A 26,473-nucleotide genomic window follows, 5' to 3' on the forward strand; every position below is an offset into this window, starting at 1 on the left:
TTTTTCTAGATTGTCAGAAGTGATGCTAGTTCAATCAAATGTATGAACGTAATGTATCGTGTGTGCATGATGTGACAAAATATAAATGATAAAAGCTTTATTTCATTTGCATGAAGATTAAAAAAAAATATTAACAATTAAACAAAATCCAGCCATATTAAGCCCATTTCTTTCCTGATGAATGGGGAGAATGGGCTGCATTGTCAATGCTGCCATAAACAAAAGTAAATTAATTTAGAAATGGAAGAAGAAAAAACATCAACAGTGAAAACTGTTGAAGTTAAGTTTAGTAGTCTGGTCTTCTCATCAATCATAAATTCCTAATGCTAAAACGAAGATGTATTCTTGCCTTATAAGACAAAAACCTGAGGCTGAAATGCTTACAAGGAATCAAGAAAAGAATAAACAGAAACCATAAAAAAATACAGCTTTACAGGTTTCGTCTTAAGAGAAAACAATTTTATTTTATTATTAAATTGATTGGTCAAAGATTCAAAATCTAACAAAAGACTATATATTGCATCATAGACAATTCATTAAAAGGGGAATAATATCCTCTGATTCACTTCAGGCATTTGTTATCAGTAATATTATTTATAGCCAGTTCAACACTTTTTAGGTGCATGTTAAACCATTTCAGAATGAACAGTGTTACATCACGCTTACATCCTTGCACAATATACAACCAACATCCAAATTTAACACTAGAATGGTTTTCCAAGCCAACCTAGTTGAAATGTTACCGGAGCAAGTTGTTGCTTTCTTTGTAAAATAAAGAGAGAAGAGAGGATCTGATCATAACACATGGCAATGTAAAGGGTTACAGGAGAAAGTCATTGGCTGAAAGGGAAGAAAAGACTCGGTCTCCTTTTATTGACTGGCTTAATATTAACGGCTCAATAGTACCGTCTTGATAGGTTGGTGAGTCATCACTATGGGGGTACAAAAGATCCAGATTGAAAACTCTGAAAATCACCTGGGCAGGTAAAGCACCAAGTCCCCCTTCATTTCAGACAAGACTACACAACTGAACATTTTGGGCAGAAACTGAGCTATCATCACACACTTAAGGTTCACGCAGGAACATATTTTGTGACAGAATCTGTGTTTTAAAGCGATGTCAAGCTTTCTTCAGTGCCTCAAAACATAATCAGAGCATGACTTTCTCTCCCCATCAGGCTTACATCAACAGCAGTTTACAGCACTTACTGCAGAACGGGTCAAAATGAATAGATGTACAAAACATATTGCCTCAATAAAAATCACACAAAGTAACAGTTAGTGGTTAGTTAAAGAAGTATGGCTTCAGTACATTTAGGCTGCAAGTATTAAACACTTAACATATTTTCAGAGAAATTAGGCCCACTTTGCATCCGTTTATTTTTAAAAAAAGACAGACATTTGAATGAAGGCAGACTGACCAGTGGTTATCCAGTTTATCAATATACGCACACATCAGCTAGGGAGAATGAAATGAATGGTCTGAAAATGTGGGAAATATATTATAAAACACAAATACTTTTCTCAAACCACCGTAATAACAAAAACTGTCCATTCATGGTTTCCAAGCCCCAAAACAGTCACTCAGATGCCCACTCGGTACAAACAAAAAGGCACTTTGATGCTTCTGCAAAGTGATCGCATGAGAAGATAATGCTTTCAATGACCCATGTCTTCATTTCATTGTTGTGCATACGGACACCAACGAGTATTTGAAAATGAAATAAAAAATATTCTCTCATAAAAGCGAACAAACGATACAAAAACAGGTTCATAAACAGTGTATTAGTATCAATAGTGCAGTATCACATGATGTGTAAGTCTGATGTGGAATGCCTATTCTACATTGTGACATGCATAGTGTTAAGTTAGCAACAATATATTGGACTGCTGCAGTTAGGTTACGGACGGTAGCTGACGTATAACGAGTCCAAGCGTAGAAAAGTACAAATATTCTGCAGTTTGCATGCTCAGGACAATCAGGAAGAATAAGAGACGCCTCCGTATCTCAAATCAGTGGAAGGCAGATTAATAAATGGCCATTAGTGAGGTGAACTTGTTTGTTAAAATGTACAGCAGAGACAGGAAGCGCCTGTATCAGCATTAGGGTGAAGGTCAGAGAGACACCCGGAGGACTCGGCCATGTGGTGGTGATGGAGGTCTTTGTCTGGAGCGTTGCGGTAGCATACTGTAATGCAGCACGTTAGGCAGGCTTGCTTTGGTGTACAGACTGAGATTTGAACAGTGTCGTCAAAAGTTCTTGGTCGGTTGAGAAAAGGGTTCTATTATTACTCTAAATATACCCCCCCCCCCCAAAAACAAATGCTGAAAACAGACGTCAACAACACTTTTATACAAAGACAGTGTTCCTCGTCCTTTTTTCAAATAATGTCGACCATGATTGTGCTTGCAAGGAAAAAAAGTAATTTCAAATGGCTAACTAGAACTTGTAGGCTGCAGTTTGAGTTTGTCAAAGTTGTTTACGAGTCAGTCGGTAAAAGTAGTGCTGATAACAGGAAGAATCGGGTTTTTTTCTTTTTCTTCTATCGCTCGTGTTAGAAGTTGCACAAGGACTGTATTGCATCAGTTTTACTTTGCTGATCAGGTTTGACCACACAAGTTAAAGTCAAGTCATGACCTGTGCGTGGATGTCACTTTTTCTACTTGGAAGTTACACTTTGAATATGAAATGCTAACGTTTCAGTGGTAGAAATAAGAGCAAAGTATGATCTATAAATGGCTAGACGAGAGCTTTCAAATAGATTAATCTTACTAATTCTACTGTATGGTTTGGGTGGTTCGTGACTCTAATTTCACTATTTTATTGGTGCAAATCAATTCATGCTCCCCAATGACGACTTGAATCCTCTTTAACAAATGAAAATCACAGCAGAATTATGCTTTTAAAAGTGCGATGTCCCAACTGCACTTTCTCTCCACGATAACCAGCTGCAAATATCCTCAAAACATGAATTATCTCTTAAAAGCATGTACTCACAAGTAACTTCCACAACACAGATAACGTGCTCCCATACGGACTCTTTCTGATCAGTAACAACCCCTTTATCCTTTCTACCAGTGCTTTTCTGAAGTGTCTTCACCCTTTGATGAGAACAAGGCACCGGCAGCTTGAAAACGCAGAATAGCGGGAACACGCCCTTAAGATCGGCCCCTGAAAGTGTTTGTCATGATGACGGTAAAGAGTTTGTGGTTACTGTTACAAAATGTCTGTTATATGGGGATATATTGTTCTTGATATCCAACCCCCCCCCAATAAGAGTAGAAAGAGGTAACGCAGTGGTTATACTCTAATGAGGTTTAACATTGTTTTAACAGCTCCAGAGTGCTGCAGAAGGGTAAAGACCGTCATGAGATGTCATACACTTGGAGTCTATAGATTTCTGTAAGGCTTGTCTCAGACCCATGGACGTCCACCATATGGTGCTCAGAGAACGCTATATTTTCTTTATGTAAGGCCATTTAATGAACAGCCACTTCAGTTGAACCTTGGAAGCATACGTTGTTAATAGATCATTTTGTTTTTCACATTACTGTACTCTCTTAATATACACACACACACACACACAACGTCAAAAGATAAATATCGCCACTCACACTTGGATCCCTCGCTTGGTCCTTTGCATGTTCATATATTATCAGTTATGTGTCGAGTCTTTTTCTTTTAAATCTCAGTGTACAGTGTTCAGGTTTGGTCTTCGAGAGGCACGGGGCAGAGCTGATGAGCGAGTTTAACTCTGCTCCAGACTCTCCGTCACCTGCACGGCTGAGTATGCGGGTGCAGCAGACACCTGTCGGGTGAAGAAGGACGCGGCTCTTTTCGGCTTCAAGCGTTTGATTTCTTTTCCTGGAAGACAAACAATGGAGAAATAGTGAAAAAAAACGACTACAACTGAAGTTACTACAGGGAGATTGTCTCGGTATATAGAGGTAGCTCACTCTCGAAAGATTATACCGCAAGTAGGCTCGGGCTACAAAAAGCAACCCCTAGACTCACCATTGTCCACGTAGCTGATAGTGTTAAGTGAATGGACCCGACTGCACATGACACTGTTTTGCCTGCGCAGCATCCCGCGCCGTCCTCCGCGTCCGTTCTGGTTGCTGCCGTCCTGTCCGGCAGTCTGCTGCTGAGACAGACTCCCCTCACCGTCCATTTCCACTGCAGCTCCTCCCTCAGTCGCAGACTTCAGCTCCACACAGAACTCAATGAATCCGCTCATCAGCTCTGCCTGGTTGACGAAAGAAAAAGGAAACGCCGATGAGCCTTGAGACGTATATACATAATTAACGTCTGCGATACTTTTCCGATGACAAAAAGGGTCAGATTACCAGCCTTGGATTAGGGCCTGGAGGCATTACTGCCTCTAGCATTATATAACATCTCTTCACCATCTGTTGTTGGTGAAAGAGATCTTATGACGTTCAATCTAATCTCATCAGATGACGACGTGAATTCTGAATGTCACAAACGTGTTCCTACCTGTTTGGAGTAGATCTTCAGCAACTTGTTGACAGGAGTGCCGTCTTCATCGCCATCGAACTCCAGCCACAGAATGTGCGAGTCCCCCTGCTCCTCGGGGTAGCTGTGGTCCCAGGAAAGCTCGTTGAATTGCAGGCCGAGCAGCACATGCTGCGGGGAAATGTGTTCCAACCGGAGAAACCAGGTTATAGTTCATGAAGAGAAACAGAGAACTGCTCTCAACATATCTGCGGTGTGCACGGGGATTATCCAAATGCGCGCCCACAAAGTGAGAAACACGGCGTTGTGATGTTGTTTCACAGAGCTGTCAAACCAAAGACTCACCTTCTCTTTGACATCCATCACATAAACTCCCTCCAGGCAGATCCCGACGCTGACAGCTTTGCGTTTGGCCCTTTGGAGAATCCCTTGCACTGGTTTGTCGATCTCCCCAAAGAAGAAAGCGCACCTGTGTGCGGAGTTAATGCCAATTAAAACCTAATAAATAGGAAGTGATATGAGGGAAACCAGATGAGTATAAATGGCTCATTGCACAAAGCGTTACCCGTAGTAAGGCAGAGAGTGACATGTGTTGAGGTACTGGTGTAGGAGCTGCGTGGGCTCAGGAGAGTTTCCAGCGGGTGTGCTGATCTTTCGGTACTCCTCCATTAGGTTCTTCTCCAGCCCCGTCTGACGGCTCGACTTCCCCCTCAGAGTGGAGAACAAACCTCCACTCCCCATGGCAACATGAGCGGGCAGAAGAGAAGACAGCTTCTTCTTTCTGTGGAAAGCAGATGAGAGAGAGTTTGTAATATGCATTGAGTGCATCTTATCTGTGCAAATCTAAAAGATTACAGTAAATCCACAATTCATTGTTTAACATGTACCGGTTGATCCGTCTTTACGATTAACAGGATGCTGGAACATCCGATTTCGTCACTGCAGTACTTTCCTTCGCTGCCCTACTGTGGAGTTATACATTTCTCCTTCAATCATCGATTCCCTTCACTCCTGCAGTTGCTGTACAACTCAGATTTGGTCCCCTCTTCAATCACTCAATTGACATTTTTTGTTCTTTCATGCCACCCATCCAAAAGGTCCTTTCTCATACGTTTCATGACGGCCACAAAATCAAACGTGTTGGTCTCACAATAAAGTTCTTTACCGTACGAGTGTTGCTGGAATTCTGACCTCGTCTTCTCAAGTACTACCTCTTACATATCGACATGAAAACTCTCCTTAAGTGGGACAGCTTCTGTTCTTTGGCGTCATAAAAGACGTCAACTGCTGATTACCTAGAGATCGTCTGAAAAAAAACAGAACTCTTGATCTAAAATATAACCTGCAACTAGTAATTATAATACAAAGGATGAGCAGTATACGTCAAGGTCATCAAGCTGATAGTTGTGTTTTTCTTCTCAACAATAGTCCAATCACGTCATCATTTGAGGATTTGATTAGACTGTATTGTTAAACATGTAATGTATGTGTAGAAGATGAACTCAGTGTCTTCTCTCATTTAAGAGGCTTTACAAAAAAAAAAAAGAAAGACATTTCCACGTCCATCCCACTCCAATCAAAAATGTCATTTTGTGTTTTGTACTTAAAATCCAACAAGTAACTGAAAAACACAGCTGTGGCACAATAGGAGTGTGAAATATGAACATCTCAAAGCCCCCAAATAAAAGAAGCTCTGTTGACCTTTTGTCCCAATGCCTGTGGATTTCCATAAAATAACATGTCGTGGCTGATTGTGCTGACATACTTAACGCTGCTTAATCTACCAGCTGCTCTCTAGAACATGTGGGTTGATGGACATGAGTTTCGTTGTGCATTTTACAGCGGCATTTGTTTTTTCCCTTGGCTGAAGTGAGGCATCCTGTCATGATTTGACAAAGTTGACCGCAGGGGCCAGTACACACTTCTTCATTTTCTAAAAAAGGCAAACTATTACAGAGTCAACTGTGAACTCCACGAAAAATGTCCATTTAAGCAGAACGTCTGGTAGGATCATGTGTTGAAAAGAATGCTGCGTGTGTGTTAATTATCTTACGAGAGAACGGCCCAAATCTGGCTCGCTTTCATGTGGTTACATGTTAGACAACTCATGTCCGTCTGTGAAATAGGAAGCAGGAGCCAGGGGACGGCGAGTTTAGCTTAGCTTAGCATAAAGACTGGAAGCAGAGGGAAACAGCTAGACTTACCGAGCCCGGGATCGGACAAGGAGGGGGAGAAAAAAAAGACTTTAGCAAGATGTTAATAAAGTTTTAAAAAAAATATTACAGGTAAAAAAAGAAGGAAAAAAAAGGGTTAATGTACTTCTTGGTCAGTCTATGGAAACAACCACGACAATGGTGCACACACCATATAAAAAAATAAAAAAAGGCATTAAAAAGAGGTAAAGCTTTTCATGTTGCTGAGCTGTTGTTGTTTGACTGATTGGCACAGCTGTTCCAGAGCTATGAGACCAGTGACTGGCTGAGAGAATATTTAATAATCCTCACACCCGCTGATCTATATTCACCTTGACCCAGCATGTCACGCTGCTGCACATAGGCTACATGAACCAAAGAGGCATGGAGAGACTCCCGCACAGTCCGACCAAACTTGCACTTGACATCATTATTCAAATTTCAACTGAAGATGCAAAATATTAAACTGAGGGTGCATTGCAGGCATTTTGAGAAAACCAGACAGCTTCAGCAGCCAGGATCTGAAACATTTTTGCGAGATCTTGCAAAAGGTACATTTTCTTCCTCAAAAAAACATTGAGTGGAATCTATCCTTTTCATTTAAGCAGATAAGCATAGTTCCCAAAATGTCCAACTACTCCTTTAAGAGAAACTGAAAGGTCAACAACATCTAGAAAACTCCAAAATACAAAAGCATTTCAAAACCCACATCCAGAATTTGTTTTTTTTCCCAGCAACCTTTCTAACTTACCGTATAGTAGTACTAAACTGTTGCCCGTCAAGACCAGTCCCCTCATCGAGAGCGAGAGACAAGGCTCCGAGACCCGCCCAGTGCTCGGGGTCGCAGGGGTATCGACCCGTGAGAATGTTGCCCCTGGCCTCCTCGTACAGAAGCCTCAGCACTCCCTCGTCATCGATCTGCTCAGGAGTGGCAGGACGACAACGGCTATCCATCAGTCATCAGGAAAACTAACGAGAACTACAACTTTCAGACGTTAACCAAAAATCTATATTAAAGCCCACTCAGCCTTTTGGGAGTCAACAGGTTTACTAAATTTACCGGTGATGGATTACAATGTCTTAATAATTCACTCACATGTAAGATTATTGAATGTTCTTGCACAGAATTAGGGTTAATAGTACCTGCAGCTCTTTAGATTTAGGATAGAAGACGTTGCGGCGGTACTGGAGACATGGTTCATCTGAGTAAAGAGCAGAGGACAATGATGGATTAGGGTTCAGGTGACCTTCTGTATCTTGTTTAAGTTTGTTCGTCACTGAGTGATATTGAGCCGCACGCCCAGAGTGGAGGAGTGAGGGTATCGTGTCAAACCTACTGGAAACCTACTCCAACCCCCTCGTCTCATAATCCTGCACTGTGGGAGTAAGACCCATCTGCTCCACAAACATAGAACAGCATTTGTGTGATTATGCAATACATTTATGAGCTCTGCTTAAATTAGCTAACTTTAACATTTAAGAATGCAATAAAAACAACTGACGGTCTGGTGACAATAATGATGCTACATGGCCACATCTGTATGACAGACTGTTGTACATGAAACAACATGCAACGCTCAGATTTCCCCGTTTGTCAGCGTATCGTGGACACTGCTACGCTGGTCAGGTTGGCTGAACAAACCTCATCCTGAGCTTCAAAGTAACATTTGTATGATGTGAAAGATTTAAGGCTTGAAATGTCAAAAAGAGCCAAAATATCTACTCTGTACTGTATGAATATATCACGTTGCCTAAACTAATGTGGTAACTGTTTAGTGATATTATTTGAATACGAAATATTCACTAAAATGAAGTGTAATTTTGTCCCTTTCTCAGAGTGGTTTCTCTTCAGGTTTTTGGACTTCCTACATGTTCCAGGTTTTATTCTGCTTGTTCAGCCACAGCTGTTTTTTGCCAACTTCTTCTTTTTACCCTAGGCGAGCTACAAAGCAACAACCTTTTAGAAGTAAGCTACAAATCCACAGGGAACAGCTGCAGAGAAATAAACTGGCTGTGCTTGGCATGACTGTGTTTTGAAACCAGGTTACTGAGAGAAACAAGCCGAGGGCAGGAAGTGTACTGTACTGGCATTGGTGATAACTTTGTTGCTCTTAAACTGACAATTCCATGCAGTTAGTAAGAAATCACATTCCTCCCCTACACATAGTGTTACAAATGTATTCTGGTGCAGACTTTAGAGGATGTGGCAAAGTGAGGGGACAGCCTCTGTAGACACTGAGCCTTACTTTATCTTTTTGTCAACAATGTTTACAAATAATCTGCTGTTCAACAGTGGAAACCAACACACAGGAAAGAAACTTCTTCATTTCAATTTCATTTCTACACTTACTGAGTCTTTGTTACACACAATACAAGAACTCTATTAGAAACACAGACCAAACTCTCACCTTGTGAGATGTCTTCGTCTGAGGCCTCAGTGAAGCGATACAGCAAGTCCTGCCACTGCCGACACAGTTTGTACGGTTGATGCCTTGCCTTTAACTGCAATTCTGGGGAGCAAGGAGGAGGCAAGTGTAACAGAGTGAGATATGTGTCCGATATCCTGCTCTGGTTCTTGTGCCGCTTGCTATTGTGACTCTGGAGCTGCTAACAGCGACGTATCATTTAAAGAGAAAATATGTATGTGTGTAATAGGTAACATTTTGTATCCAGACTATGACATCTTTTCAAACGCAGAAGCACACATAAATTGTTACCGAGCAGTGGAGAACAAAGCCAGAAGGCGAAAGCATCGTGTGCAGACTCAGGAATATGGACGGCCTCGCGAACACTGCGGCCCAACTCCTGCACAGACACACTGCCGAGCCCGTCTACTGTTAAGTGTACCGCGCTGTCACCACAGATGTATACAAGCACATCTTGAGCTGTGTGGGGAAAAAACACAAATAAACAAAAAAGTAAACGCATGTTAGGAAACACTGAGGAGTGATTTTATCCTGCATGGAGGTACAATAATATTTGCTGCGCCGTACCACGGGAAAGTGTTGCGGAAGAAGCAACACTTCCTCTTTGCGAGTGATCATCCGATGAATCTGGAGGAAAATTGCAGTCGTCTCCATCCATCTCTACTCTGAAACACAATGACCAAACTCAGTCACAAGATGTACACAGTAACATGACATCCATAACAATGAAACATGGAAACTCCACATGTGTGGTAGTTTTCAGGTGTGCAGATGTCACTTAAAGTATGAGGTCCTAGTCCTTTCATCCACATGTGTGATGGGACAAGTGTTGCATTTTGTCAACACGAAACTTCCTGATTTCTTAAAATCAAAGCTGTATATGGACAGCTGGCTAACCAGAGTGGCCAGTAAAAGGGGTAAACGTTACATGACATTATCTCGTATACCTTCAAATAAATACCTAGTATCTGCTTCAGAGGTGACTCCACTAAACAGATACTAGCAGTATTAGTGGGTGGATCCTCCTCACTGACATATGCAACCCCATACAGTCATGGTTTTAATAATCACGTAATCACGCTAATTTAGTCTAGGACTCACACTGGCGCCACTGTGTGGTATTCGACTGGAAACGACCAGAACATCCTATTCTACTGTTGACCTCACCCTCGTGAACTGCGCTCATCGTACCGCTCCAGTCTGTCAATGTTATTAAGCAGTTTATATGGTATTTAACAGGGCTTTGAGCTTTGATACACAATGGCCTAAATACAGAGAGGATGTAAATACAGAGACGGAGCGGCACAATCCCAAGGCCCGTGGTACAAAGGCTAGCTAGCTAACGTTACCCATGTCCTCTCGTTACATGCTCAAATAAACCCAAACACTGTTTTAAACAAGCCACTAAAAAGGTATTTATTTAGCTAAAAGGCAAGGAACTCAATCGTGCTAGCTAATGTTACGGTCGGTGTGTTGAGACTGTCACTAAACATTACTGCGATACTTTTAGATACAGTACGTTTTAGGTATCAGTTGATAACGATCTTGTCACTTTGGTAGTTAGTTAACTTAGCTCCCTTGAACGTGTTTTGTCCAAAAGTCTGACATACTGGAGAGCAAGTGAAGGAACAAAATGTCCCTATTGTCCACCTACCTGCAAGTTTGAGTAAACTCCCCTCCGCTTGCTGCTTATGCGCCGGCTAGGACAGCTAACTTTTAAAACACCGCAGTTAAATACATAAGCAAATCAACGGTTCGCTGTTTACCACTGGCTACGGCTAGCCAGTTGTCTAAAACTAGCTTTCCGGGCAGCTGCAACAGTTGAAGTGAGGACGGTTCGCTTCTTCTGAACCGCCCTTTTAATGGGCGTGGCAGTCACTCTGCAGGATTGGAAACATCGCGTTTACTGAGGTATTCATGAATGAAGTAAACATTAAAATAGCCAAGAGCAAATAATTCGAAGTATTAGTCTGGAAGTCATTGAAATGAACACTGACAGAAAGACTGTGTACAGTTTGAACAATTGTATACGGAACAGGTTCAAAAAGGTACGATCCCGTAAATGAGTCGAATAAGTAGTTGAAGTGGAGCGCGCGTAGTTTTCCGTCACGCGATCAAAACGTCATCGCGTCTGTAACTACGCAGGCAGCAGATTCATTATATTTACCTGTTCTCTCGTTTCCAGGTTGTTGCTGATAAATTGATTCACAAACAACCGTTGTAAGCCAAAGTTAAATCATGTTTTTATTAGAAACATTTTCAATAAACAGACTCGTCTGCGGAAGTGCTCTCCAGTATACCTTTACTAAACTGTACTGTAATAGGTTCCTGTAATAATGTACGGTAGGCAAGGGCGTAGGTTTGGTCTCAGCATTGGTAGGGACACTGCCCCCCCCCCCCCCCCCCCCCCGCCATATATAAAAACTTAGTTGATATTATGTTGAACAGAACTTTATTAATAAAATATATTAACATTTGTGTAACTTGGAACTGATTTAAACATAATAACAGTAATAAAACCTTAGTTTAAATACAAAACAGTATTCTGCAGCAAATAAATAATAATAATAATTAATAATTAAATAAATTAATAAAAAACGTTCTGCTAAAATGCCAATATACAGTAACAGTATATTCTATATCCAAAATATATATAAAAAACGTTTCCCAGTTGTGCAGCCAAAAAAGACACAAAAAAAAAATCTATTCTGCAGCACTTAATAGGCTATAAATAAAGTGTTTTGTTCCTTTATTTATGCAATTAGTAGTAGTGCTGGGCAACGATTAACATTTGTAATCTCGATTAATCGCATGGATGTTTTGCGATTAATCGCATTGTTATGGCAAAGTTCAATAATGAATTCAAAAGTAGTGTATTGCGCACTTTTATTTGAAAAGTACTGCTATATGAACAATAACATTTGGTTTGCACACTTTAAACAAATAAGGTGCTTTTTAACAGCAGTATTCCCTTTACACAGTAGCAGTTATATTTCTTGCACTGTCTGTGCTCAGTGTGCTGACTGTATGTGAAACGTGTTCCACTGCTGTGCAACAGGAATACAATGTTTCAATGTCAGAGCATTTGAATGCCGCTCTACTGTTGATCAATATAATTCTGTAACTCCGAGGTGATGATGGTTACCCAGCGATCAAAGAATAAAGACACTTTACGCACAATTTAGGTGTATTTTCCCTTTAACTCACGAGATGCAGGTAGCATGTTTTATACTTAATGTGAATATAATTCATACTTTGTTGGCATCTTATTCTGAAAACCGGATGTTAGTCTGAAGAAACCGGATGTTGTCTCACGTTAATCTTTCCGTTAACTTTCAAAGTCCTTCGCTCGCTCCCGATCTGTGCCGTTTGAATGCGTTTACCGTGAATTTCAGCATATAGGTGCACTAACATGTAAGTGTCTGCTGAGTTGAGCACGGAAACCTGAGTGTCTGCTGCCTTTACCGCAGCGATGTCCAGTAGTCTCCATTCCTCCACCGCTGCCAGCGAGCAACGGACTTTCAAAATAAAAAGGCGTTAATTAATGAATGCGTTGACGCGATAATAACGCGTTGACTTGCCCAGCACTAATAATAATACGAATGAGTTTGCAAATATATTGTGCAAAATATTTTTTTTCTAACAGGCAATTCAAATTAACAAAATATTGGTGGTATTTTCTTTCCCAAACTTTGGTTGTGACTAGTCCCTATAGACCATATGCAAACCTACGCCCTTGACGGTATAGCCTATTGTTCGAAGTCAATGGACTAGGTGTTGTTGTACCATATAATGTTTGTTTAGTCCTGCATGTGGACAGAAATAGCATCTAGGCTTAACTCTCATGCAATAAATAATATCATCATGCAAAGGTCGTTGTAAGCTACAACCTCAAAAATGACTGAATCCCTGAATCAAACTGTACACTGACCTTCACAAAAGTAATATTTATTTCATGGTTCTGACCTACAACAGGTCTGGCATTGCAACATTAGTGTTCTGGTATTATTATGTCAAGCTATTGGCAGGTTTCTAACAAATATTAATAATAATAATAATGGACATCTTGTGTTAAATCAAGATACAATCAAGATGAACAGATTGGATCTTTTGCAATAACAATACATGGGTAGACTCTGAGATCTGTATTGGTGATTCGAAACCTAAATATGGTGTACTTGTTTTGAGTCGCCTATCCCCAGAAAGTCAATAAAGACATATGTTTTTAATAGGACTTTTAATAAAGCTATTCACATGGGTTGATATTAGAAACTGATTTCAGAGATTAACTATGTTGTCTCTAGAAATACTGTAGAATATTTATTTTTTATATCAAATGAGCTGCCAAGGGAAATGGGTAAATAACACAAATTTGAAATATCTTTTTTTCAGTATAGTGTAAATGTTTTTGTATAAGCAAAAAAAGCCTTGGCATAGTTCTCTGCTTCTTAAATCCACCTGACGCAGGTGTCTAATTGCAAGGGCAGCAGGTTGCGTGTTAACAAATGCGATTAAAAGCTTTATCAAAGGTGTCAGAACAGAGGACACACTTAACAGCTTTCACTGCATTACTGACATTGATTATATCAATCTTCATAATCCTATTCCTTTCACTACAAGGGAGAACTTAGCAACGTGGAGAACCTGATACGGAGGGTAACATCTGACATTTGAAGTATTTCTATGTCTGCATGCTGTTAGAAAAAAGAAGCAGTAAGTGAATCCACAACATAAGGCATTTAATAACATCAAACTTTAATAAGACATCTGTTATATTATGTCCCATAGTCCTGTGGTGCAGCGGAGCATAGTGCCTCATGTCTAGTGGCCTTATCATTAAAATCAAAAAATAAAACTGGGAAATAATTTATTTTAAATGGAGGGGTATTGACATATGTTATGATGTTGTACAGAATGTAGTTAGCAGTTCTGCATAATGTGAATGGGAAAGAACAGTAATATATTAAACATTCACTTCACATGTGATGGTGATCAGACAATAAAAAATACGATCAATACGTTTTTGAAATCTGTAAAGATTTGTGATTAATATTCTGCTTTCAAATTCAAATCATTAATTATCTATGCGTAAAAAATATTTACATGTGTGTACATCATTTGTGCTTTAGGGGGCAGCTGGGTTTCCAGGAGCGCCCTCTTCCACCTGGTTTGTGAGCAGGAAGAACTTCATCACAGGTTCCATGTACTCCATGAAGGTTTCTTTCACCGATTTCTCCAGCAAGTACCCTTCCGTCTCAATCTCTGTGTTCTCATTCCCCGCCACTGCCTCCATGGAGGTCTGTAGGAACCGCAGGCTCACCAGCACAGAGCCCTGGCAGGGAGGAGGGTGGAGAGATGGGGGGGGGGGGGGGGGGCACAGGTTAGACGTAGAAGCAGATTCCATTAGAGAGCATCATCAAGGATCCACATACACTACCAAACGGAAGCAGTGATGGATGGGTACTGCATAAATTGTGCACATCAGACCCAAAAAATGAACGAGGAATCAACTGGTGTTCATTCTAAATCAAGTCAGGATTCTTTTAAATGAAATTGCATTTTTAACTTTGCATCTAGCCTCTGCTTAGTGTATATACAGAATGGTGGGTTGTTGCTGCACATTTTTTTTCATGTGCTTAGTGAAGACATCACACAATGTTAGTATGTGGTTTCATAACAAATTGGCAGCTGTAACAGTCCCTAAAAAGCTAATGTTACCCCTCGACACATTCCAAATTAAAAGCTCACTTTAGCTCAAACAACTCTGCCTGAAATGGCTGTAAAACCACCGTGATTCTTCTCAAAGTATACCTGTAAGAGGAAGACTGACAGTACTCCAGCCCCAATGGTGTTCATCAGGCCCATGTAGTAGTTGACCAGGGCCTCTCTGCAGCCTCGGAGGTAGATATTGAGCTCCTCGGTTTGGTATTCATAATTATAGTGAGCCGAGTTGTTGGTGAGCTGAGACTGGATGCATGGCCGCGGGGAGGTGGGGTTGCAGCAACTGAACGGGACTCCATCGACCAAGTAACGGCCATCCACGTTGCTCTTAATGCGGCTAAGGAAACAAGTGATAAGATGTGTTTTTGCATTGCAGATGCAGTACAATAATCAGATTGTTGTACATGTCCTCAGGATGGGAAACCCACTCCGCTCTATAATATTGTGCACAACTTACTCTTTCACTTCCTTGGAGCTGAAATCAAGGTAGCGGTTGCTGACCCACTGGACCTCAAACCAGTCCCTGAAATCATTGTTTCCGCAGCACTGAAACTCCATCTGCATGCGATCGATGTTCTGTTTCTGGTAGCAGCGGCCCGGGGTGTCCGTGTCCTTGTAGAAGCGGATGCCGTTCCTCAGGCCAACTTTCAGGGATGACTCCAGGCTGCCCTTCATCGCATAGCTCATGATGACAGCTAGCAGCATGAGGACAGTGAAGAAGCAGGAGACGGCAAAATAGGGCTTCAGCATTCTCTTCCAGCGAGGAAACCGCTCTGCATCCAGAGCATCCTGGCAGATCTTTGAAGCAAAGTAGTTGATACCCAAGGAGGCCAGGCCAACAACCATGAGGGTGTTGGGCACAACATGTATGTCTGAGTTATCCATTACCTGTAAGTGAGTCACACAATAATGTAATCAGTAAAAACTCTTATTTGTTTGCTGTAAGGAAACATACACGGGGACATTCTTTGTTAAAGGGATGCATAATATTTCAACAATCGTGTTAGGCTGCATGTAAACAAAAGTACCGAACAGAAGTAATGTGGCTATTTGCCTCAAATTACCAGAAAATTCACCTGGAAATACATGTTGCACATCAACTGCCAAACACCCAGAGTTATCAAAAAGCTACTGAAGCTATATGTTGCTGATTGTGGGTAAACTTCCAGACCTGGTTGCATTTATAGATGTGTAGGTGTGACTGTCTCTGACTTTACATACTTCAATTTAAAGTTTCGACAACATGTGTGTTGATGAATGCTTGAAGGCTCAAGAGACTTCAACCTTTATTTATAAAGTAGAGATCTCCTAAATGTATGTGTAATGATTTTCATCAGCAGCATTACAGTCGGTCACAGTTTAATCAGAGTTTAATGAGCACTGAGCAGCTCACTTCAAGCCGTTGAGCCTCAGATGTGTTGCTCAAGGGCAACTACAGTAGTTGTCCTTCTCTCGCTGAGTCTACATTTTGCTGGCAGGATTCAAGACAAGAGTTGAATAAACTCGCATAGTTAAGCATTCGTATGGAAGACACTGAAAGTATTGAACAGAATCTGGTGGCTTTTTAACATCTTACATTTGACTGATTTTACTTCAGTGGAAAATGATGGGATGAAACTCAGTATGGGTAAACATCAATGCAATATACATCGGGACATGACATGAGACCATTTCTGTCTTATTCATATATTCATATATTCTGTTCATAATACTCACCCTTGCAATTTTTACAGCCATGCAAACAGAATACTGTCATGACCTCGGCTGCACATAAATAATCTTGGTACTTTATTGCAAAAACACTGCGATGGCGTGAACAGCATAGCTGTAAATACATAGTTGTGCAAATAGGATGTTTTTGAGGGTGCAAATTATTGAATTATGCAAACTACTTAAACATGGAAATAGAATACATTCAAATAAGCTAAAAACTATAGAGGTTTCTTGTCAATGCAAAGTTGTTACGACTGCCTTCAGGAGTAGGGATTAGGGTGATTGAGACTGACAGAGCCTGGTTTATTAAATGATGAGTCAGGACCCGAAGTGGGTCACAGGTGTATTTACCTCTTCTTGGTCTCTAACAAGGATATTTCTTTGACAGTATCAGATTTAATTTATCCCTTTTCTCCCAAAGATATTGTACCAACAGTTTAAAAGTAGGACAGTCATAGTTGTCATCTGTCAGGTGTGCATGCTGTTATTCATGTAAATAGTACATTAGTGTGTAATCAACCGTGTCAACTAACAACTTCCAAAAAACGCTGCCCCTCAATGTAGATATGTATTGGACAACTAGCGTTTAGAGGTTTATGTGTCATCTGTTGGCAACAAGGCATGTTGTTGTTTTTCTCCCAGTAGGCACACAGTTGGTCTACTCCCTTATAGTATATACTATATATCTATACACTGAGGAACATCATGTCACTCACTTCTGCCATTAAACTATAAGTTACTACACTGAGGATATTTGCAATGTGTTGGTAACTTACAGTACATGTTAAAAAAACCGTCATAAACCAAAAAGCTTTGGAATGATATGAACTAAGCTTCAGTAAAACTTGAGTACCTCTGCCCTCCTGCGGAGCTCCGTCTTGAGGATGCAGCCCAGGCTGAAGGTGATAGCCCCGGCGACTGTGGCACACCAGGAGAGGAGCCACAGTCCATGGGCTAGCTTCACTCTTTTCTGAAAGGGGAACTTCATCTTCATCACCACCATGGTTGCAGCGAGGGAATCCAAGTCTCACCGGGGGAATAGGGGAAGGAGAGCGACGAGGTCACGAGGGCCGATGCTGGGCTTTTTCTGCCGGGAGGAAAGAGAGGTCAGAGGCAGGAGGAAAGAGATGACGATGACAAAACGGAAATCCAACACTGAATTTGAAAAATAAACCGGTGGCAACAGAGCGAGCACAATTAAAAACACACTGATGATAGTTTTCCGAGAGCAAACTTTGACTCAAGAATTAAAATGTCAAGAGAGGTTGGTGCAAAATCCTTGGAGAATAAGGTTTTACAGCTTCACAAGTTGTACATTCCCAATGAAACAGATGTTGGCGCATCGAAATTCACCTTAATTGTCTCCCCGAAAAGTCCAGAAAAAGTCCAGTTATCTCCACCGACCACTATGTACCATCCAGTGTGCCACACAGTGGATTTGGCACACTGGATTTGGCAAACCTGGATGGTGCGAGCGTCTTAACACTAATGCCTACCTATCCCATTAAATTGCTCTGTGAATCCAGGCCATTGTCTGCTCAGCATCCAGCACTCATCACACATGGATGACAAAACAAATTGAACCTGACAGGGTGATGGATATTATGATAAGCCATTAATTGTGAAACACTTGTCCTCAAATGCACACATAAACTGGAGTCCATTTAAGATGAAAAGAATGAGATATGTATTCAGATGAATACATTCGTATTTATATTTCATCATAATATCTTATTATGTTCTTTATTTCCTGCTTGGGTTGTCTGCAGAATTCAAGGATCGTTTCAGGCTAAATCTAGACAGCATGATGAGGCTCCTTTTGCCACTCTGGCACTGGTTCAGGACTCACTGTTAATTAAGAGTATGCATTTGTGCAGTCCTGAGGCTGCAGAAATCCCAACATCCTAACCAGCTATACAATCTCAACGACGTCCTTTAAGGAGAGATGGGCTCACACCTTCCAATCTCTGTCAGTTCTGCCTGCTGAACATGTGGTAGTCGCGTCATCTATATATATATATACAAATATGTATAAATATATATAATCTGTCATTACATTTTCTTTTTTTAATGACATAATGACATAAATGTCTAGTTCAGGGGTATTCAATTAAAATTCCGAAAGGTCCAGATTGAGAAAATCTCCTCATGCAAAGGTCCGGAACATTACAATAATATCTAACTTGCACTATTTAGTGTCATATATATATTCAAGAAGCCTAGTAGTAGTAACAAAGTATCTGTGTAGTCAACAAATGTCAAATCAAATAAAGAAAGTACACATCAATTATATTTTAAAATATAATATATAATTACGTTTTCAAATTTAACTGGATGGATTATAAATAATACATAGAAATACAGAAATAAATGTTGTTCTCTCATTTCAAGTAAAATAAGGGATCCATCTAAAAATAAAATACACAAAAATGAATCTTTGAAAAGCTTGCATCAGAAATTGCTTGATTTTAGAAAAATGTATGAAAAGGAAAAAAGGAAAGTGTGGCTGGAGTGAACTTTCTTCTCTTTTGTTAAATCCATTTCACATCATAACTGTCTCAGTGAACTTTATAATAAACAATCTCTACACATTTCAACATCTTGCCCTCAGTTCAGACTGGAGTGTTTGGTCTAAAGATGTGTGTTTGGTCTCGTAGTGGCGTTTCACATCGGCGCATTTAATAATGCCCACGGTATCTGAACATACGAGTCGTTTAGTAGCGCCAGCAGGAAGAATGAACAAATTCAAATAATATAACAAATACAAAGAGTTCGTCCATTCTTTGTTAAAAGCTCTGTTTTCGTGGTCCACGTATCTTTTTAGAGCACGTCATGTAAAATTATCCGAATTACTTCTCGCCTTCTCTCCGTCTCCCGTGTCTGTGTGCAAATCTGACTCGGCTCACGAACGATGCGTTTCAGAATACAGATATTCGATTGGCTGAGTAGCGTCACGTGAGATGATTTACAACGTATGTGATTGGTCGGTGTATTTCCTGGACTGCTGAACGAGTGCCGTAAAGGCTGAAAAAGCTGTGCAGGTTAAAATAGAAGCGCTCCGCCAAAATGTATAATTCTCAATTATCCATCAGTTATTCGTCCGGGTCCGGATAGGACAGCGTCTGGCTCCGGATCCGGACCGCGGTCCGCCTATTGGTGACCCCTGGTCTAGTTGATGTGACTAGACAGACCACTCTTTCGAACCATGTCCCTGGTCATTCACCTCAGCTTCCCAGAACGTTTCCTATGTAACTCATTTTAGAAAGATTCCTCCCTAGATCTATCTCTCTTTTCAAGGAAAGTTGATCAGAAGTAAAACAAATGTAGGCAGTTCAATTTATGTCTTTTTGCTTCTTCATTTGGTTTATTAAATGTTACATGGACAGAGTTAACTAGAAGACATTTACACAATGTGTTCAAATGTGTTCAATTGCATTAGAGTGGATACATGTCAAACACAATAGTTTTAATATGCACATATTTAAAGCTATTTCATAACTGTATTTATAAGTATATAGTTTATATGGGACATGCTAAGACTACATTTTTACAACAGGAAAATTGATTAGCAGGAAAACACTGACAAAAGCTTTTCTTCTCCAATATTTTGGGATGTGTTTTAGATTGTGCTCAACGCTTTTTGTACATAGCATTAAGCAATGCAATCAACAATGCTTGGCTACCAACACAATAAATACACTAAATATGAATACTTAATGTTATATGCAACAAAGCAAACAGAATAAAATGTAAGAACGAGGCAGGAAATGCCTGTATCTGTAAATATACAACATTTACATTTACGACCAAATCTAAGATGTAGAGGATGTTGCAATGTACATACAAATATTTGTTATGTTTAAATACATTATGCGATTAAAGTAAACTAGGATTTCAGACACAGTGAACAGTGCACTCATGTTTCTGTCACAGCTTTGTTCGCTCCCCTTTCAACACCTCGTCTGGAATCCCTCCTGTCCTGCTGTGCACCTCGGCCCTGCCATGCCGCTGTCCTTCACCGGCCTGCGATCCACATATGAATTGACTGAGCATCCGCTCGGCTGACTCCAGGCCGGCCAGGCTGCTATCTGCCTCTGACGTCCTGCTTTCCATCGGCCGGTCGTTGCTTGATCTCCAGTGATGAATGATCTCATTATCTAAATCCTCGATATCTCCGTGCCCTTGATGGTGGAGGTCCATCATGGCCTCCGTGCCTCGTAGCTCCTTCTGCATGTGATGGCGAGCCAGGGGGATTTCCTCCAGGCTAGCTGACCGGATCAGGATGGCAGAGCCGAGGTTCTGACTTGTGGTGATCCTGTATGTGCCCTCAACTGTCATGCTGTCAGACAGGTTCTCGTTGTGAATGGCGAACTGGAGATGAGGTATCTGCTGAGGGCATGGAGCGTGTCGTCCGACAATTTCCTCACCCCCTGACTCGCTGTCTTTGTCCACGTCCGCATCCCGGTGTCTCCATACTGGACCTCTGTTTGATCCTGTCAGTATAAATCGTGGGGTCTCATCTCCCTTCTCTGACCAGTCAGATTCCTCCTCCTCTAGAACTGGCCCAAGTAATTGCTCCTGCCCGCCGGCTTTGGCCGTTTCGTAGTTACTATGGCCGTCCATGAACTGTGATGGAGGGGGAGGGATGTGAGGAACCATCTGATTAATGGCATCATCTGACTGAAAATGGAGGTCAGTGTTAGAAGTTACAGTAAGTAGAGGTTAGAAATTGATCAGTTTATTGATTGAATGACGCAAAGTAAAAGAATAAAGAAACGTTTTTTGTATGAATAAACAAAAACATACTAAATGCCTTTGAATGCATTTGTGAAGCCACAAAAGTTTGCCTAGACCGTAAGAGGGAAGTAAAGATCTTACACTGAATGTTTCCACACTGTTGGCAAATTTTGCATCAGCGAGCTGCTCTGTCAGTGCTGAAATACGCTGGTTCAGCATCCCACGTTCTCCTTCCATACTCTGAGCCTGACACAGAAAGTACAGGAAGCACAGTTGTCACAGGTAAACCTTCTGTAAGTGGGGGAATTTACATCAGAATATCCCCTCCCAAGAGTTTTGAAAACTTTCACTACTCAGTCAGTCTTAGCAACTCAGTAGAAAAAGGTGTTTCTACAATCATCTTCATGTTTCTGATAATTCAGGCTCATGCACAAGAAACACAGAGATGCTTCCACTCTCACCACTGAATGAAGCTTTTGCTCTAGAAGAATATTAGACTGTTGTGTGGCGGAGCAGTTGTTGTGTAGTCTGAAATAAGACAGGCAAAGAGAGAGAAGTTACAATTTATTGCAGTATAAATGCACATTGTGTGAGGTTAAATAAGATACCTCTCGCTGGACACAATCTGTTCGTGCCCCTTCCATCTGGCAGGAGGCTGTGGTCCATCAGGACCAAGACCTCACGCCACATGAACAGTTTTTTCCCATCTGCAGTCGGGCTCATCAACAAAGCACGGGACCCCCGCTGACTCTGACATCCCCAGGACAATTTCCTCTCGGTACACTAAATACACCTGACACTTTTACATACGCTGACATTATAGTTGTTTATAGTATTGTTATCTTGTTCATATTAAGATTAGACTGATTACTCTTTCAGATCTCTTTCTATTTGTGACAAATGACATCTTTTGCCTAAGGAAATATAAAGATGACTTAAATTATCTGTGTATAATTATGTATCGTAACAGGACTCTACCAGAAGAACAAAGAGTGTTGTCTGTGCATTTGTTACCTCCTAAACTTCTCCGTGAGGTTGCTAAGCTCAATACGTGTCCTCTGAAGTTCTGCCTCCAAATGCTTTTGGCTGCTCATGAACTCCTCTCCGAAACACTCCATCTTCACTGCTGTCTTCAGCAAACTTTGATGCAGACCTTCATTCTGCCCCTGTAGGTTCCTATCAGATAAAGACACACAACAGAGAAATTCAATTGAGTGAGAAAACGTACATGAGCATAAGAGGAATTCATTTAATATTTCAATTATTTTGGTTGCTCTCATTACTTTCATTTTACACACTAGGTCTAACATTACACGGGTCAGTGTTTTCTAAGATATTCACACCCAGAGTGCATAACCAATTAATCTATGTGCAATGTGCAGTCATGGTTGTCACTTGGACTATGACCATTGCCAGTTAACAAACCCAAAATAATTAAATCACACTTACACGATTCTACCAAGTTCATGTGCCTTTTCCTGTATGAAAGAAAACAAAATTACTTTGACGAGAAAAATCGGAGCATTATATGATGCCCAAAGAGTGAAGTGAAAAAAATTACTTGAAAATTGAATGAAGAATAAAGACCACTACTGGGGAATGTCAATTTGATTAGCATGAGATTGGGCATGATAGACAATCTATTGTTCTGTAATAACTAATCTAGTGTCCACTGTGACATGCACACTGGTGCCCAAATCAATAGGCAAGCAAATGAGTGGAACATCATTACATAACCAGTTAATCAAGCGTGTATAGCAAGGGCAACTATTGACCTGCCAATAATTACTTTATGAGCGGCTTCACTCAAAGAGAAATGCCATACTTTATGTAACGATGAGCCAGTGAAGCTGGTGTGTTCCTCGTCATGACCGGAGGGGCTGCTGGTGTTGCTAGGTGACTCCTTCTTCCTGGAGAGAGAGTCCAGCTTCAGAGGAGGACTGAGGTCGAGGTCGAGGTCGAGGTCGTCGTTGTTGTTGTTGGAGTGAGGCTGGTTGAGACGTGATTCAGGTTCATGTCCTTGGTGATGACTTTTGCTGTGCTTGTCTCCATGGTGTTGCTTATGGTCTTGACTGTGGTGGTCTCCATGGTGTTGCTTATGGTCTTGACTGTGGTGGTCTCCATGGTGATCCTGATGAGCTTCACTGTGCTTGTCTCCATGGTGATGCTGATGAGCTTCACTGTGCTTGTCTCCATGGTGATGCTGATGAGCTTCACTGTGGTGGTCTCCATGGTGATGCTTATGGTCTTGACTGTGGTGGTCTCCATGGTGATGCAGGTGAGCTTCACTGTGGTGGTCTCCATGGTGATGCAGGTGAGCTTCACTGTGGTGGTCTCCATGGTGATGCTTATGGTCTTGACTGTGGTGGTCTCCATGGTGATGCTTATGGTCTTGACTTTGGTGGTCTCCATGGTGATGCTTATGATCTTGACTGTGGTGGTCTCCATGGTGATGCTTATGGTCTTGACTTTGGTGGTCTCCATGGTGATGCTTATGGTCTTGACTTTGGTGGTCTCCATGGTGATGCTGATGGTCTGGACTGTGGTGGTCTCCATGGTGATGCTTATGGTCTTGACTGTGATGGTCTCCATGGTGATGCTGATGGTCTGGACTGTGGTGGTCTCCACGGTGATGCTTATGGTCTTGACTGTGGTGGTCTCCATGGTGATGCTGATGGTCTGGACTGTGGTGGTCTCCATGGTGACGTGGTGTAGTAGGACCTTCAATGTTTGGCTGGTTGCTATGGCGGTGGTGACCTGAACTGTGATGGTCTCCATGGGGATGTGTTAGAGAAGGTCTATGATGGTTGCCATGGTGTTGATAAAGAGTTGCACTGTGATGCTCTTCGTGTTGGTGATTTGGGCTGCAATGGTCTCCATGGTGATGGTCTCCATGATGATGGTCACCATGGTGATGATCTCCATGATGATGGTCTCCATGATGATGGTCACCATGGTGATGATCTCCATGATGATGGTCTCCATGATGATGGTCTCCATGGTGATGGTCTCCATGATGATGGTCTCCAGAGTGATGGCGATGGTGTGTGTCATCATGGTTTTTGTGGTGATGGTCACCATGGTGGGAAGTGGGGCTATGGTGATCCTTATGATGATGACTAGAAGTGTGATGGTCTCCCTGGTGATGGTGGTGGTTGTGCTCATGAGACGGTGAATGGGAGCGATGCTGGGATGACCACGAATGATGTCTTTTCAAACAGCTAACATCAGTGGAGCTGCTCGGCCTGTGATCCATGCGATGAGGTGAGTCTGTAGAACGGTGACGGTGGTGGAAAGATTGAGAGTGAGAAAGACAAGAAGAGTGCTTGCTGGTATGGGAGTTCTTGCTGGAGCTAGCTGAGTCTACACTGGCATGCCGACTTCTCTGCTGTCTGTGTTTCTCGGTGCTGCTTACTCCTTTACTGGATCTAACAGAGACCTGCCTTGTACTGCAGGATCTTTGAGCATTTGTAACCCCAAGAGTGGTGAGTCTCATTGGGCTGAGAACCTGCCGAGTGATCTCATTAAGGAAGGCAGAGAACTTCATTTTTTCCTTTGTTAAAGTCTTCCTGGCTTCACCTTTTCTCCTCTCTAGTTCAATTTCATCTTCATTTCCATGCCTTTCTCGTTCTTTGGGTCTAGTGAGAGCCTCCATTGATTTGGCTTTGCGGACACTTCCATCATTTCCTGAGCCTTTAATAGTCCTCTGTGTGTTCTTGAGGGTGCCATGAGTGGGGCCATTGCGAGAAGACTTGCCTTTCTCCTGTTTGGCAGTGTGCCTGTTTTGATGACCTCTTTTATCTATCAAAGGGGCTGTGTCGTTGTCTTCATCTTCAAAGTACTTGTGTTTCCTGGAAATGTCTGTACAAGACTGTGAATGCCCGGGCTTCTTAAGTGGATGTCTCTCCGAAGACTTTCTGCTGGTCTCGGAGGACAGGCTCGAGGAGGAGGAAGATGCTGAAGAGGAGGAAGAAGAAGAAGAAGAGGAGGAGGGAGTTGATGAAGAAGATGAAGAGGAGGAGGAAGGTGTTGATGAAGAAGAGGAAGAGGTGGAGGACGATGACGAGGAACCAGTTGAGGAACTCAGGGGAGCTTCTGAACGAGAGACATGCCGATGGTTTTGCTTCTGATGGCTATGGCGAGGATGATGAGTCTTGTCATCAGCCCACTTACTTTGATCATCGGGTTGATGATCACTGAAAATCCTGTCCTCCGCTGTTGAATAGCTGCTATTTTAGAGAGAAAACCTGAGTGTTAAAGACACACTGGATACCAATACTGCAGCTAATGATGATGTTCAAAACTCCTATAGTGGATTTAATAAGAAGGAAATAGATCTCTGCCATTTTAATCCTTCTAATGTGAAAACTAACACAAATAAAAAGAATCTGAAGGCTTTAATATCTTATTATACCTAAGCACAGAATCTGTACATGGGGACAGGCAATAAACAGTGGAACAAATGTCCAAACTTACTCATGGCTATCATTGTCATCTGACTGATGTAACTTTGGACGATGACCATGGCCTTGATTTTGGTGATGGTGCTTCATTTGCTGAGATTTTGAGTTAGCAGTCTTTCTGTGCTTGCGGTCTTTTTCTTGATGGTCGCTCATTTCAGTCTTATGATCTTTGACGCTTCTGGTGTACGGATGAGGATGGAAAGATGTGAAATAATTCTCCATCAACTGCCGCTGCAGCCGAGAGCCGTCCGCAGAAACTGGCACGATATTGATCCCTGGGGAAATGGTACATAATTCAGTGTGCCGTGACTACTATCTTTCATCCAGAAATAGAAACATGTCAATACTTACATTTTGATTCATAATTTTACTGCTGTAAATTAGGTAAAACATGGTGATCACGTAATATATAATATTATCAAACTATCTAACTCATTTCTCACTTGTACCAAAGTATTAAAACCCCCATGGTAACACTTTCTATGAAGACCACATCTATAGTCCATTATGAGGGCATTCATAGTGGATTATAGTGCATTTATAAGGTTTCACGACTACTCTCACAAACACACTCTCTATCACACTATATCAACAGTCATAAAACAGAATAGATGTGACTTATAATGAATTAGATGTGCAAGTGTCTTATGGATTCTTGGCTGATGGGTTTACAATACATTATGAATACCTAAACTCACCTATACACACCTCAACAATCAACTGTAGTAAGCACTCATAGTATGC

General features: G+C 41.5%; 3 protein-coding genes across 3 annotated transcripts; all 3 read right to left on the reverse strand.

Moving 5' to 3' along the window:
- Positions 1 to 484: 484 nt before the first annotated feature.
- Positions 485 to 10,881, reverse strand: frmd8 (FERM domain containing 8). The gene is made up of 11 exons (XM_079171192.1): positions 10,750 to 10,881; positions 9,663 to 9,760; positions 9,387 to 9,554; positions 9,078 to 9,179; positions 7,813 to 7,871; positions 7,421 to 7,587; positions 5,043 to 5,258; positions 4,823 to 4,946; positions 4,499 to 4,648; positions 4,016 to 4,247; positions 485 to 3,865 (listed from the first exon to the last, which is right to left on the reverse strand). The coding sequence occupies exons 2-11, from the start codon at positions 9,751 to 9,753 to the stop codon at positions 3,750 to 3,752; spliced, it is 1,425 nt and encodes a 474-aa protein (XP_079027318.1). The 5' UTR covers positions 9,754 to 9,760; positions 10,750 to 10,881; the 3' UTR covers positions 485 to 3,749.
- A 3,339-nt stretch (positions 10,882 to 14,220) lies between these two features.
- On the reverse strand, positions 14,221 to 17,532 carry rom1a (retinal outer segment membrane protein 1a; the record flags this gene model as incomplete). The annotated part of the gene is made up of 4 exons (XM_079171939.1): positions 14,221 to 14,427; positions 14,907 to 15,153; positions 15,274 to 15,704; positions 17,383 to 17,532. The coding sequence occupies 4 exons, from the start codon at positions 17,530 to 17,532 to the stop codon at positions 14,221 to 14,223; spliced, it is 1,035 nt and encodes a 344-aa protein (XP_079028065.1).
- A 2,924-nt stretch (positions 17,533 to 20,456) lies between these two features.
- Positions 20,457 to 25,951, reverse strand: LOC306705235 (uncharacterized protein; the record flags this gene model as incomplete). The annotated part of the gene is made up of 7 exons (XM_079171940.1): positions 20,457 to 21,250; positions 21,410 to 21,512; positions 21,728 to 21,794; positions 22,281 to 22,442; positions 22,716 to 22,744; positions 23,092 to 25,495; positions 25,743 to 25,951. 7 exons carry the CDS (start codon positions 25,949 to 25,951, stop codon positions 20,457 to 20,459), a joined length of 3,768 nt encoding a protein of 1,255 aa, XP_079028066.1.
- Between the last annotated feature and the right edge of the window lie 522 nt (positions 25,952 to 26,473).

The sequence above is a fragment of the Pholis gunnellus genome, assembly GCF_910591455.1.
Source record: "Pholis gunnellus genome assembly, chromosome: 13".
NCBI lineage: Eukaryota > Metazoa > Chordata > Actinopteri > Perciformes > Pholidae > Pholis > Pholis gunnellus.

Bases quoted from the DNA above. Each gene is read 5' to 3' on its own strand.
- frmd8 (XM_079171192.1), bottom strand. From the start codon at position 9,753: ATGGATGGAGACGACTGCAATTTTCCTCCAGATTCATCGGATGATCAC. The intron at 7,872-9,077 runs GTGAGAGTTTGG...CTCTTTACTCAG, and splicing joins AGACGAAGACATCTCACAAG to ATGAACCATGTCTCCAGTAC. The intron at 3,866-4,015 runs GTGAGTCTAGGG...TTTGTCTTCCAG, and splicing joins TATCAGCTACGTGGACAATG to GAAAAGAAATCAAACGCTTG.